Below are 13,100 nucleotides of genomic sequence, written 5' to 3'. Positions count from 1 at the left end.
GTAATTCGGCCAGGTCGCACGTACGTCGTGATATCACCAGGTGCAAGACTATGCCATATTTCGGATGTTTGCCACCCTGCGCAGCGGGTACAGCCCCTACTAGACCAGCACGAGTAGCCATCAATTGCGCATCTCACCATGAGCGGCTACGACAGAGCACTTTCCATCTTTTCGTATGTTGGGGCAGCACCGCGCGCGCCGGGCGGCGCGCAGCACAAGCACAGCTACTAACGGCAGCAGGCCCAACGGCCACATCTTCCAGGTGGAGTACGCGCTGGAGGCCGTCAAGCGCGGGACCTGCACGGTGGGCATCAAGGGCGAGGACTGCGTCGTGCTGGGCTGCGAGCGGCGCTCGACGCTCAAGCTGCAGGACCCGCGCATCACGCCGTCCAAGATCTCGCGCATCGACAACCACCTGATCCTGTCGTTCGCAGGCCTCAACGCGGACTCGCGCATCCTGATCGAGAAGGCGCGCGTCGAGGCGCAGTCGCACCGCCTGACGCTCGAGGACCCCGTCACCGTCGAGTACATGACGCGCTACATCGCCGGCGTGCAGCAGCGCTACACGCAGTCCGGCGGCGTGCGCCCGTTCGGCGTGTCCACGCTCGTCGCCGGCTTCGACCCCCGCGACGCGCGTCCGCGCCTCTACCAGACCGAGCCCAGCGGCATCTACTCCGCTTGGGCCGCGCAGGCCATCGGCCGCAACTCCAAGACCGTGCGCGAGTTCCTCGAGAAGAACTACTCCAAGCACACCCCGCCCGCCTCCGAGCAGGACTGCGTCAAGCTCACTGTCAAGTCCCTGCTCGAGGTGGTCCAGACCGGCGCCAAGAACATCGAAATCACGGTCGTGCGCCCCGACGCCCGCATCGTGACTCTTACTACGGCCGAGATTAGCCGCTACGTCGACGAGATCGAGCGCGAGAAGCAGCAGGAGCTGGAGAAGAAGAAGAATGGCGACTAGCAGCCCAGCTCTTTGCCCCCGCCTCCACTCTATAAACGCGCCGCTACATAGACCTGCCGACAATGCATGCCAACACTTCCCCTGCGCCCCGGCCGAAGGCCGGCCGCCTGCAGCATTCCATCTGGTCTGGCGCCAGTAACCACCCACACCTTGTCGCTGGTATGCCCATCAGGCATCGCCAGAAAAAGAAAAACCTGCTGTATTTCGAGTGCTTGCATCTTGGTCGGTATTTCTTTTTTGCCCCTTCCGGTGATGACCGAGGCTTCAGACTAGCTCTGAGTTGGCCGTTGTTGTATATCGTTTGTGGGCCAGACATAGCGATCTATATAATCTTGCAACGCACATCCACTCGGCTCGCATTCCTAGGGACACCCCTAGCACAAGACCGTGTTTTTCGCATCTATAGGAGAGCGGCGTATAGGATCACATCGGCGCAGGGTAGTGAGCAGCTGGCGGGTGAGAGAACTACATACCGGTGCAGCAAGAAGAAACGCAAGCGCAGGCAGAGCGCGGTTGGAGTGGAGGCCAGATGAGCAACACGCTGCAGGATATCAAGGAGGAGGACGGCGAGTACGGGCTGGCGGCGGCGGGCCAGGCGGCGGCGGGGGCGCGCGGCGAGGAGGCGCTGTTGCCGCCACTGCCGGACATTCACGGCGTCGGGCAGGCGTTTGCGGAGCCGGGCGGCGTGGCGGCGGGCGAGGGCTACGCGGGCGGGTCGGGGAGCCTGCTGCAGCTGGATGGCGGGGCGCTGGGGGAGGCGGCGCCGCTGGGGACGCCGATTCCGTTTGCGGGCAGCTTCACGACGGCTTCGTCGCCGTCGGTCATCGCGACGGAGTCGCTGGCGGTGTACCCCGACAGCTCTTTCGACCTGTCCAAGGCGCTTGAGATCCCGACCCACGAGCACGGCGGCAACGGCGGGCTGCTGGTGGCGGAGCTGGAAGGCGGCAGCGCGCCGGGGTCGACGCCGATGTCGCCGCTGGTGTCGGCGCCGATGGCGTCGCTGAAACGCAAGATCTCGTTCACGTTCAACCCGGGCGCGGCGCTGGGGAGCGATAGCATGCAGGCTCTGCCTGCGTCCGTGGCCGCGCAGCAGCCACTCGACTCGCCGCTGCAGAAGACGAACACCAAGTCGAGCACCAGCATCAGCCGATCAAACTCGGTGACGGGCGGGCGCACCAGCCGCAGCAGCTCGAACGCGGCGCATAACATGCTGTTGCCCACGCTGAACACCACGATCGAGAGCTCGGAGGAGTCGGGCCACCAGGTCATCCTGGAGATAAAGCGGCCGGCGAGGAAGTTCAGCGTCGGCAGCCACAGCAGCTCCTCCGTGTCCATCCTGAACAACACCAGCAACAACAGCAGCAGCAGCAGCACTAACGTCAACAACCACAGCATTGGCATAAATAATAGCCGCAACAGCACATCGACGACCGTTGAAGAAAACATATACAAGGCGCATCCGTGGATAGGGGGGCGGAAGCGATCCAGCAGTAACCTGAACACGAGCCAGAGAGATTCCAGCGGCAACCTTGTCACGTCGGCGTCTGCAGTTACGCTGATAAGCAAGAAAACGCCTCTGTTGAGGCGCGCCTCCAGCATGATTCTCCGGAAGGCGACTTCCAAGAGGGATGTGCACCAACCCGAGGCTGCCTCGGTGCCGTCGTCGCCACAGGTGGGCCAGTTCATCGATTTCGCATCAGGTGACAGCAAATCCCCGAGCCATGGCCGTTCGCTGAAACCGACTCGGAGTCGGATGATACTTTCTCTTCGTGGGGCGTTGTCCCCCACATCTAGCGAGTTTGATACCGACCAGTCCTCGCTGGCTCCTACGATGGTAAATGCTACTAATATCATGACGCCTATGACTTCGCCCCTAACCTCCATAACGTCGCCTTTGACTTCGTCAGAACAGCCTTCTTTTGGAAGCAAGGTCAAGCGTGGCTTCTCAAGAATCATTAGCGGTGGAAACACCAGACGACATATCCAGCCCACTTCGGTGAACGAAGCCACACTTAGCCCCAGGGCTTCCTTCCAAAAATCTACGAACATTATTTATCGCGGTGCCCAAATGGAATCGCTGCAATCCAATTGCTCCACGGATAGCTGCCCGAAGAATTCTCTTGATGGATCAGAGTACAAATTACCCTACGAAAATGGGGGCATTTCTCAATCATGCGTCCGTCGAAGTTTATCTGCAAAAAGGGCATTATACGTCGGCAACTGCAGGGGACAGTCGTCTATGATTAAAAGACAAAATTCTCAGGTTTCTACTATACCCGGGGGCAGTTCGGAGAAAGAGACATCGTCAGAACTCCTTCCCAGTAGCTCTACTATTCGACGCCAAAACAGCCTCCGCAGCACGAACACACAGCTGACAGAAACAGGCGAGGTAGAAGTGACCGTCGACGTGGACGAGATCGTGAAGAGCTTACCCACAATCACAATTACAGAGAACTTTGGCGCTAAAAATACCACACCCATCCAAATACAGTCGAATATCCTTCTGGACAGGGCATATGTTCTAGAAAGTGATCGCCCTAGCGGAATAGGCAAGAATTATAAACCAAGTAGGATCACCTTGAAGGAATATATTGCTATTCTAATGAACCAACAGATGATAGAGGACGAACGGTTCGAAGTCCTAGAGAAAACATTTGCTACGAGCGGTTGGTGCTCTCAAAAGGACGTATTGAACTTGAGGAGCAAAAGAGTAGTCATCAACAGGAAGTGGGCAGAGAGAATCTCTTATTATCAAAGCAAGCTGGAAGTCTGAACTACATGCATTTTGTTTGTCCCAGCGCTGCTTCTTTTACGCATTAATCATTCATTTATTACTTAATACTTTTGGTTTTACATTACGGGTTTAAAATACTATTTGCATTATCTATCAATCAAGTGTTCCACTATCATTATTATGCTTTTCAGCCCCACCTTCCGCATCATCCCACCTAGCCGGATGATGAGGTAGACCTGCTATTTCATTTATAAAATTGCGTATGACTCGCGTCAAGCTGGGTGGAATCAATAAAAGTCGCCTGACAGCGGTTTATACACCTTCAATTCTTACATAAGGTACATAAAACTTAGATTGAGCGCTTATCCTCAGTGTATCGTAAAGTTGCCATGGCCAGCCATGCGCTTCCGAGTCCTGGTGCGTCAGCGGTCGCCGTCCGACCTTGCCGCCTGGTTTCTGCGTCTGATAGTATCCAGGCGCTCCTTCGACTTGCGCTCGTTTAGCTCGTCCAGTCGCCGCTTCCAGTACCTGTTCTCCTCCATTAGTTCGTCGATGCGCTTGTACATGCTTGATATTTCACCGTTCAGCTGTTTCAGCTTACCCAATTTCTCCTGCTCCCGGAGCTTTTTCCGGATCCGAAACCGAGCGCTGGCCTCGGTGTTTCGCCGCCGTTTCTCCAACTGGAGCTTCAACAGCTCTTCTTCGTCCTTGTTCTTTGCAGCCGTAGTGCTATTTGTTCCGATAGAGGTGCATGTTGTGCGGTTCGCCATGCGATCACCGTCCGCGTCACTCGAGGGGAACTCTTTGCCCGACAGTCGGGGCGACTGGCTAGACGGTTTGAGCAGCCGGAGGGTGTCCAGGCTGGAGAGGTCGCGGTCCTTCGAGTTGATGCGGCTGATGATCTCCACTGCGTTGCCCGAGCTGACGAGGAGCAGCGATAACAACCGTGTCCCTAAGTCGGAGTTGTTCGCTATCAGGTCCTGTAGCTGCATTGATAACTGCCGCTCGTCAGATAAGTTCAGCGTCACGGAACTAAGAGGCCGCTTTTCGAAGCTGTCGTCTCCGCCCCCTTGGCCCTCCGCCTTGTCTGTGACGTCTGCCGTAGCCGCCCTCGCTTTTGCACCCGGAGAGTCGGTGTTGCGCACATCCCCCGCCGACCAAGGCTGCGAGCTGGAATCCGCCATGCCCAACGACTCGGCGGTTTCTGGTGCGTCATCCCATATGTCGCTAATCAGGCGCGAGTATATGCCCTTGTACTTCAGCCTGTAGGCCTCAGGCGATAGGGGTGCCAACTCCTCGGTGTCCTCCGCACCCTGCTTGGCCGGACGCTCGTACACCGAACTGCTCATAGCTATTCCGTGGGCTACGTCGAGTTCTGCTATATGCAGTCCAGGTGGAGTAATATATAACTATCTTGGTCACACCGTCGCGAACGCCGCGCTACCGCTGTTATAAGCGGGCAAGTTCTAGTTTTATAGATTACCGAATTGCTGTGTCATGACTAAATAGCCACGATTCTGCCATGTAACTGCAGCGCGACCGATCTAGCCCTCGTAATACGCGGCAGCGGGGTTGCGGTCATTACCGTGGGAGGACTACGGTGGCTCCGAATTGTGGCTGGAACGTATCCACAGCAGTGTACCGGTTACCACAACTGAGTGTGGCTTAATCAGAGTGTTGCATCATAAAAAGCCGACCTGTACACGTGATTTGTACAAGGCCGGTACAGGAGGCCACCACTGGCCCCCGGGCCAGGATGATGTACTCGCTTAATAGGCATCTATAGAGTATATAGTACACTGGGTATCAGATGCTTCGCCAGCTCTCACCATGCGTGGCCGCGGGAAGCCCATACAGCGGGGTCATTGTGGGGCGTCAGTAGTGTTCTGATGGGCGGCGACGGAGTCCAGGGACTGTTGGCTCTGGTACTCACGAATGCGCTCCTTGTTCTCCTTTGCGGCAAGGACAAGTTGCACAAAGGCCTGTTGTGTGACCTGGGACTTTAGCTGTTTCTGCTCTGGTGACTCTTGACTGCCCTTGAGTGACAGCGAGCGCAGGGCGTTCTGCAACACCTCGAGGCCAACCTTGCGGCGATCTGTTGAGGCCGAATTCTCCTCCAGGTCAGTGTCGGACTCGTCGTGACCATACATCTGTTTCAGCTTCTTGATTCTATTATTCAGAATCACAACCTGCATGGCGTCACGGAATTTCTTGGACGCATTGAAACCCTCTCTGATCGTAGGCAGCAGATCGGCAGTGTTTGACTGTTTGGAGACTATCCATCTATCCGTCAGCAGTTCCGCTGCAGTCGGTCTCCGCGCCGGCGTCAGGGTCAGCGCGCGCAGTATGAACTGCTTGGCCTCCTTGGAGATATTGTTCCAGTACGGGGAATGGAATGTCACTGGATCACTGCCACTGAACACCTCCTCCAGGAAGCCCTCGGTACTCTCCGCGATGAAGGGCGAATACCCACAGAGTAGCGTGTACGTAATGACACCCAAAGACCATATGTCGCACGGCTTTCCATGTCCGCTAGTGGTCAGCACCTCAGGCGCAACATAACCCATCGAGCCAGCGGCCCTGTGAATTAGTTGGCTTTCCGAGGAAAGCTGCTTCGCAATGCCGAAGTCACTGATGACTAGCTGCGACTCGTCGGACGGGTCCAAGTACAGAACATTTTCCGGCTTCAGGTCGCGATGGACCACGTTTTGGGAATGCATGTACTCCACTGCAGTAAGCATCTGCACAACTATTTTGACGGCGTCTGTCTCGGTGAACTTCCCCTTCTTCAGGATTCTATCAAAGAGTTCACCTCCTGTAGCCAGTTGGGTAACAATGTAGAACTTCTCCCTCGACTCAAACCAGTCCTTGAACTTCACAATGTTGGGGTGGTCAAGCTTCTGCAAGATCGACAGCTCATCGTAGAGCATCTGCAGCTCGTTGCCCTTCAATGCACGCTTTAAAAGGATCTTTATCGCAACATTTTGGTTCTGTTTCGAGTTACGGGCCTGGCGGACCACACCGAAAGCGCCAGCTCCGAGTGTTTTGCCGAATATGTAGTCGGCTTTGTTCACATACGAGGCTGGTTGACCTGTCACCTTGTGGAAGAACTTCGTCAACATGTTGGCCTGAGACGGAGGACGATCCTGGGGCTTCGATGCGTCTTCGTCGTGCTCCCCTACACCCTTACCGAGTTTTCCGGTGGAACTAGTGAACACTGCCATAGCCTCGCAGTTAAAGTGATGTGGCAATATTATATTGTAGTTTTGTTCTTTTCTTGATTGTTTTAGGCTGCCGATAGCCCACGAGGTGAAGTTTTGTACACTTCACACATCCCAGCACTGCCATCACGACAGATGTTGAAGATCAAATTTCGCAGCTACATGCTGCATTGTGGTGCTTGGGTTAGCAGTAGCGGCTAAGTTGCAACTACATTGTCCCCATTCACTCAGAAGTACCTCGGTTAAGCTCACTATGCGCTTATTGCCGAGCGAAGCCGAGCATTGTTACAGCAATGATGAGAAGAGGCTATTTGGTATGTTAAACATAACGCAGTAGTGTATATTTACAACTAAACATAGAAAAAGTACAGAATATCGTAGCCTACCGAACTGAATGAATATATTGCATTCCCCTCTCGGTCATATAGCAAATGAATAATAGAAGTGGAGTTGCTAATATCTATCCCAGTAATCCTGCCGGGCACTCGGAGCGCCTGCAAAGCTTATTTAGGTCAACAGCAGCACAATGCACTCAGCATTTTAGTCATCTTCGCGGCCATCCTCTCCCTCCTCGTCATCGTCGGTCTGCATTGACAGATGGAAGTAGTCATTCGCATTGTTAGCATCCTGCAGCGTTCCCAGATCTCCAGGGGTCATCAGGATGGCGCTCATCGAGCTCGACCGGTCTCTGGGTGAGCCAGGGACAGAAAGAGGCCTTGCAACCTTGAACTTCTGGCCCCCAGCAAGAGAATCCATATCATGGTCATCCAGGTCCTCGCCTACCAAGGCTCTGAACTCCTCAGGGTACGCACGCCGTAAGGCCAGCTGGCGTGCTTTAACATACTCCAGGCCCATGCGGCGCCAGTCCAAGAGGTCAGACAGTCTTTCGGTTCTATTTCTCTGATTGATTCTCTGTCGCCTAGTCTTCTTGCAAAAGTCGTCTAGGTAGTCCACCAACTGCTCGACACTTTCGTCTGGGTTTTTAAATCTCCGGTCCACGATATAAATACCATAGTCCTTTGCCTGGTCTCTCTCGATCAGATCCTCCATGTATGCACCAAAACCAGACAGATTAGTCGTAATAGATGGGACACCCATGACGGTACACTCCGCTGGAGTGTAGCCCCATGGTTCATAGTACGAGGGGAACACGCCCAGATGGCACCCCCTGACAAACTCGTCATAGTCCAGCGACAGAATAGGGTTGTTCGCATTGAGGAACTCTGGGTGAAAGATAATCTTTACTCGGTCGGAGGAGTTGTTGAATAGTTGGACCCGCCTTATTTGATTTAGAATAGGATCAGAGGCGTCGTCAACCATATTGTGCGTCACGATCGGTGGCAATGAACTTTCTGGCCTGCGCAATGCAAATACACGTTTTTTTAGAAGCACAGTGTCAGAGGGTTTCAATAGTTCTCCCAGATCGGTTGGTATCTCGGATTTGCCGCTGCGAGGGTATCTCATGGCATGCTCAAACAACCTGTGGCCGATGGAAGTCGTTACATCCTTAACGGTGCTCTCGAGAGCTTTGACCACCGCCTGGCCCTTCAGAGCCTCCACAGTGTACGACCTAGTCTTCGCTGGCATGATGATAAACGCTATCACCGTCATCTTCGATCCCGCAGCCTTTAACCGGTAGTTTAGCCGTGCCAACGCCTCAATAAACATATCGGCACCTTTGTTGCGATATTCATACCTACCAGCGATGAAGAAGTACAGCGTCTTGTCTAGGTCAAAGTCATAGTTCCAGTGAAAGTGACCGCGTACAAAGTCATGGATGCGTTCCTTCTTGAGGGCGTGCAGGTTTTGGAATTCGTGCACTGTTTGAAATTTTATGACATTCAAACCATTCGGCAAGATCCCGTCAGCCTTCCGTTTCAGCAAGTGCTCGGACTCGTATGCAGTAATCTGCGAAACAGTCGTGAAGACATCGGCCGTATGGGCAGCCGCCCGCTCGATACAGTAGCAATGGTAAATGCCCCGCTTACCGGCCTCTGCATCGACATCAAACTTATCCAAATTGTTGTAGAAATCAGCATTGCCTGCACACAGATGTCTTCCCAACAAAGTCGCATGGGTGGTGAATATCGTCACCACGTCGATCCTCCGTTTCCGACATAGGGGCAGCGCCACGCCTGCAAGCCATTCGTGGAAGTGGGCCACAATCGCATGCTGCTGGTCCTGCGCCGTCAACTCTCCGAGAAACCAAGCCACGGTGTACCCTAACAGGATCGAGTTGTTCGTCTCCTGGTCATCTTGCGGCGAGGGGATCCCGCAGCTGTTCCACAGGTCGGCCTTCCACTCGTTGAGATGGTGCGTCACGGAAACAAGGTCGAACAAGATCACCCGCGGCGCACCCTCCACCAACCACCGGCCATATACGAAGTTCACGCCGCGCTCCCGCATGTGCTGCAGCGACCGTTTTACCGGCAGCATCTCCCGGCTCCACACGCTGTCATCCTCCCAGTCCAGCGCCTCCACTTCTATCTGCACCGAGTCTGGATTCAGGGGCCCAATACAGTGGTAGTGGTCCTTGTACTGAGCGCAGGTCACCGGTGCCTTCGACTTCAGCACCGAGTAGATGCCCCCGACCTTGTTCGCTACCTCCGTGGCCGTCTCGAAGAGTAGGTGGTTCTGTATATCTCTCGTCATATTTTATTACTACGTTGGCCCGCTGCTGTCCGTACCGCCACTGGTCTGTTGTCCTTTACAATCCGACTTCTACTTTGAGTCACCGGCTCCTGCTTACTACTGACCGCCTCCAGCATACGGCTGTCCAAGTTCGCAAGGGTGGCAATATATACACAACTGCAACGCCCCGACTACCGCGCTGCAAACTGCTGGACGTCTTGCTCGTACGGGCTCATACGACTGCACGCCGCCCGAACTTATATAAGTCGCCATGGTTATGTTCGGCATGGCAAGAGACAGAAGAACCCGGAGTGTTAGTCACTCGGCCTCGCACCCGGTACCAGTTCGGGCCCGGCCAGCCGGGCCGACTAGCTAGCTACCCACTAATAGGAGATCCACAGGCGCCAAAAACCATTACCAGCAATCCCATTCTACGAAGAATGCGAGGGGCACCGCCGCAAGAGCCAGTGAGCTTAGCTTTGGCGGGAGCGAAACCCCTATACATCGCGCGCTTACATCTAATAACCGCTCGAGCGCAACGCTCTTTCCGGTTTCACACGCCATGCCCTAGTTGGGCGGTACGGCGACCGAGTTAAGCGTTCAGGCCATGACTACCAGCACACCGCGCTACGATGCCTACTGCGGACATTCCTTGCATCCGCAAGGGGCTATAGAATGGCGATGGGCACGGCCCCGATTATAGTTACTCGGAAAGGTATATATATATTATATAATACATGGGATGGGAAACCAGAATGAGGGCAACAGAACAGGCTAGAGCCCATCCTCATCGTCCTTGAAGATGCCGCCCGAGGAAGAGACCAGGTATTCCATGGTGCCCAGGGCGGGCGGGTTGCCTGTGTAGGGCGGGGCAGCTTGCGAGGCCACCGGGGCGCCGAATAGTGGACCGAAGTCAAATAGCTGCTGCTGTTGCTGCTGCGAGGGCTGCTGCTGCAGTGGCAGTCCTGAGTACACCATAGAAGAAATATTGTAGTTTGCTGGCCCGCCCTGCGAGGGAGTGCCGGGAGCAGCCGCTATGGTGGCCGCGTCGAAGTCAGAGGCGGCAGCTGGGAACGTAGGCATGACCAAGGGATCGTAGAACATGCCGCCTGCCGCAGGGCCCGCGCCCGGCAGCATGGCGGAGTCCGAGGTGCCCATGGAGGACAGCCCGACGCCAAGACTGTACTTGTAGGAGTCACCGGCAAAGGGGTCCGGGGCGGATGCGCCTACGGCAAGGGCAGAGCTGGCGCCACTGGAGACACTGGTGCCGGCGCTGGCGACGGTTTGGGGCGGGACCGGCGTGGTGCTGTTTAGCACCGAGTTGAGGTCTGGGGTCTGATGCCCCGTCGCCATTGCGGGCGGGAATTTGAAGTCGAGAACAGACTGCGTGGGGCTGGAGAAGTGGCCAAGCGATTGGCTATCCTGGTCGTAGTCGTAGCTGGGTGGCAGGGCAGACGAGGACGCAGACGTCGAGGACGCAGACGATGTGTCCAGCTGGCGGCCGGAGGGCGGGCCCTGGAATATGGGAAGCGACTCCTCGTGGGAGATGCAATCCTGGCTCTCCTGTTCCGCTGCGGCCATCATGTCGGCTACCGTCGACTGGTCCATCACGGCATTCTTGAGTATGCCATGCGACTCGCTGCTTGTCCTGCGATGGTAGGGCGGCTTCCTCACGGCCGCCAGCTGTGTGGGTTTCTTGCCGCGCTTCTTCAGCTTGCTGCGCTGCAGGTATCGTTGGCTCTGCCGACGTTCGTATTCGTCACGCGTAATCGTGCAGTTCTCAAGGCAGTCCATTATGGTGGGGTTGTTCTTTATGCTGGACGCAGACGCCTTCATGATGCGGTGAGACATGAGACTGTACCTTCGCTTGCGCAGCTCGATTCGGTTCCCATGGTCACTGGTAGTACCGTTGGACTTCTGCTCCTTCAGCTTCTTTTTGAGTTCCTTGCTCTTGTTGGGGTCGATGAAGTAGTCCGGAAGCACAACCACGCTCGCCTCTTCGCTCTCGTCCTCCAGCGAGCCGCAGTCAAGGCTCGTGATCGCAGACACGTCCTCGCCCATAAACTCTTCGTCGTCTAGACAGGAAAAGCTGTGGCCGCACTCGCGCAAGAGCGTCACACGGTCCCTCACGCGGAACAGAACGTCCTCCTGGCCCTTCAGGAAGTCGCAGCACAGCTGGCCGTACTCCCGGATCGTCAGCCCCGCCAGCACCTTGAACACCCGGTGGAAGTGCCACGGCGTGATATTGATCAGGTACCCTAGCTCCCGGAACCCGAGCATTTCCCCGCGCTCCAATGACTTACGGGCGCACTCCTCGCAGTACTCCTCTCCGGAACCTGGGCCGTGGTCGCGCTCCTCGTCGTCATCGTCGCCCGCACTGCGGCTATAAGGAAGCCCCCCGCTGCTTTTGCCATCAGATGTCTCTATATGCAGGCACTGGTTTACAGCAGCATACGCTATCAGCATGCACGCCTTCTCCACGCGCTTCACGTTCTCGTAGTCCAACTCCGTAATTAACCTTTTCTTGTAGTACACTGTACGGCTGTTCCCCCCATAGCCTCCGTTTTTCTCTGGCGCCCATGCCCCATTGTTCTCCATTTTTACGCCGCAATGCTCTTGCACAGCACCTCCGTGGCCCGACCCCATCCCTATGTCCGGAGACAGCTGCTTCATTATGTGCAGTTCGTCCGAAACGTTCGTGGGCAGGTAAAACAGCTTGCACTTGTTTTTCCTAATGGACGTGCCAGTGTAGGAAATGTACTCTTGGCGCAGCATGTCGTAGTGGCGCGCGGGCACCTCGTGGCAGAGGTGCGGCTTGAAGGATATTACATCGTTCACGTTCTGCAGCGTAAACCGAGTGATGTCCTTAGCGATGGCTGAGATCGCCATCTTGCTGCGTGCTGGGTGGTCTGCGCGGACACCGGCAGTAATGGATTCACGGCCGCTTCACTGGAGCTCGCAGTTCGCTTAGTCTCGCCGCCCGTCTCTCTGGTGTGGGCGCTAACTAGCCGGGTCGACACTGTAGTCTCAATGGGAACCAATACAAACAACTTTTGACTCTATGAATGATATCAGCTGCAAAACCGAAAATACCAAATACTAGTGCAACAATCAGAAAACCAATAAAAGCCAAACGTCGTAGAAAAATATGCGCTGCTAGTCAGTGTCCGCTTTTCGCTGTGCCGCTGCTATGAACGATAACTGCTGAGCGCCCACCCTTATGCCTTAGGGAAATATCGTTCAGGTATTTATAATTACCTCTCGCTAACCTACTCCACAAAAGAAAACAGTCCTCTGGGTGGGGCGCCATTACCAGGCTCCATCCGGCATGGCTACGTTCGCTCTAAGCATGTCTATCTGGGCCTCGCTGCGAGCCTGCGCTCAGTTCGTTACCATAGGGCGCGAGCGTGCTGTATCCAAAGGCGCTCGCAGGCCTGCGCCACGCGTACGCACAGACCAAGCTGGTTCGGACTCCTTGTTTAGCACCTGCTCGCGTGTGGGCCTGTCTAGGCCGACGCGATTACCTAATAATGTCCTTCGGCAAAAAGAAGAC

At 55.5% G+C, this 13,100-nt stretch overlaps 6 protein-coding genes across 6 annotated transcripts; 2 read left to right on the top strand and 4 right to left on the bottom strand.

Moving 5' to 3' along the window:
- Positions 1 to 138: 138 nt before the first annotated feature.
- Positions 139 to 961, top strand: PRE6 (proteasome core particle subunit alpha 4; the record flags this gene model as incomplete). The annotated part of the gene is made up of 2 exons (NM_207906.1): positions 139 to 173; positions 241 to 961. The coding sequence occupies 2 exons, from the start codon at positions 139 to 141 to the stop codon at positions 959 to 961; spliced, it is 756 nt and encodes a 251-aa protein (NP_982553.1).
- Positions 962 to 1,490: 529 nt separating this feature from the next.
- On the top strand, positions 1,491 to 3,734 carry AGOS_AAR011C (uncharacterized protein; the record flags this gene model as incomplete). The annotated part of the gene is made up of 1 exon (NM_207905.1): positions 1,491 to 3,734. The coding sequence occupies one exon, from the start codon at positions 1,491 to 1,493 to the stop codon at positions 3,732 to 3,734; it is 2,244 nt and encodes a 747-aa protein (NP_982552.1).
- A 383-nt stretch (positions 3,735 to 4,117) lies between these two features.
- Positions 4,118 to 5,044, bottom strand: MET28 (Met28p; the record flags this gene model as incomplete). Its single annotated transcript, NM_207904.1, has 1 exon — positions 4,118 to 5,044. One exon carries the CDS (start codon positions 5,042 to 5,044, stop codon positions 4,118 to 4,120), a length of 927 nt encoding a protein of 308 aa, NP_982551.1.
- A 513-nt stretch (positions 5,045 to 5,557) lies between these two features.
- On the bottom strand, positions 5,558 to 6,919 carry AGOS_AAR009W (serine/threonine-protein kinase; the record flags this gene model as incomplete). The annotated part of the gene is made up of 1 exon (NM_207903.1): positions 5,558 to 6,919. One exon carries the CDS (start codon positions 6,917 to 6,919, stop codon positions 5,558 to 5,560), a length of 1,362 nt encoding a protein of 453 aa, NP_982550.1.
- A 537-nt stretch (positions 6,920 to 7,456) lies between these two features.
- GSY1 (glycogen (starch) synthase GSY1) lies at positions 7,457 to 9,568 on the bottom strand (the record flags this gene model as incomplete). Its single annotated transcript, NM_207902.2, has 1 exon — positions 7,457 to 9,568. The coding sequence occupies one exon, from the start codon at positions 9,566 to 9,568 to the stop codon at positions 7,457 to 7,459; it is 2,112 nt and encodes a 703-aa protein (NP_982549.2).
- A 753-nt stretch (positions 9,569 to 10,321) lies between these two features.
- Positions 10,322 to 12,436, bottom strand: AGOS_AAR007W (AAR007Wp; the record flags this gene model as incomplete). The annotated part of the gene is made up of 1 exon (NM_207901.1): positions 10,322 to 12,436. One exon carries the CDS (start codon positions 12,434 to 12,436, stop codon positions 10,322 to 10,324), a length of 2,115 nt encoding a protein of 704 aa, NP_982548.1.
- Positions 12,437 to 13,100: the final 664 nt, after the last annotated feature.

The sequence above is a fragment of the Eremothecium gossypii genome, chromosome I (assembly GCF_000091025.4).
Source record: "Eremothecium gossypii ATCC 10895 chromosome I, complete sequence".
Classification (NCBI taxonomy): domain Eukaryota; kingdom Fungi; phylum Ascomycota; class Saccharomycetes; order Saccharomycetales; family Saccharomycetaceae; genus Eremothecium; species Eremothecium gossypii.
This window is presented reverse-complemented; position numbering and strand designations above follow the sequence as displayed.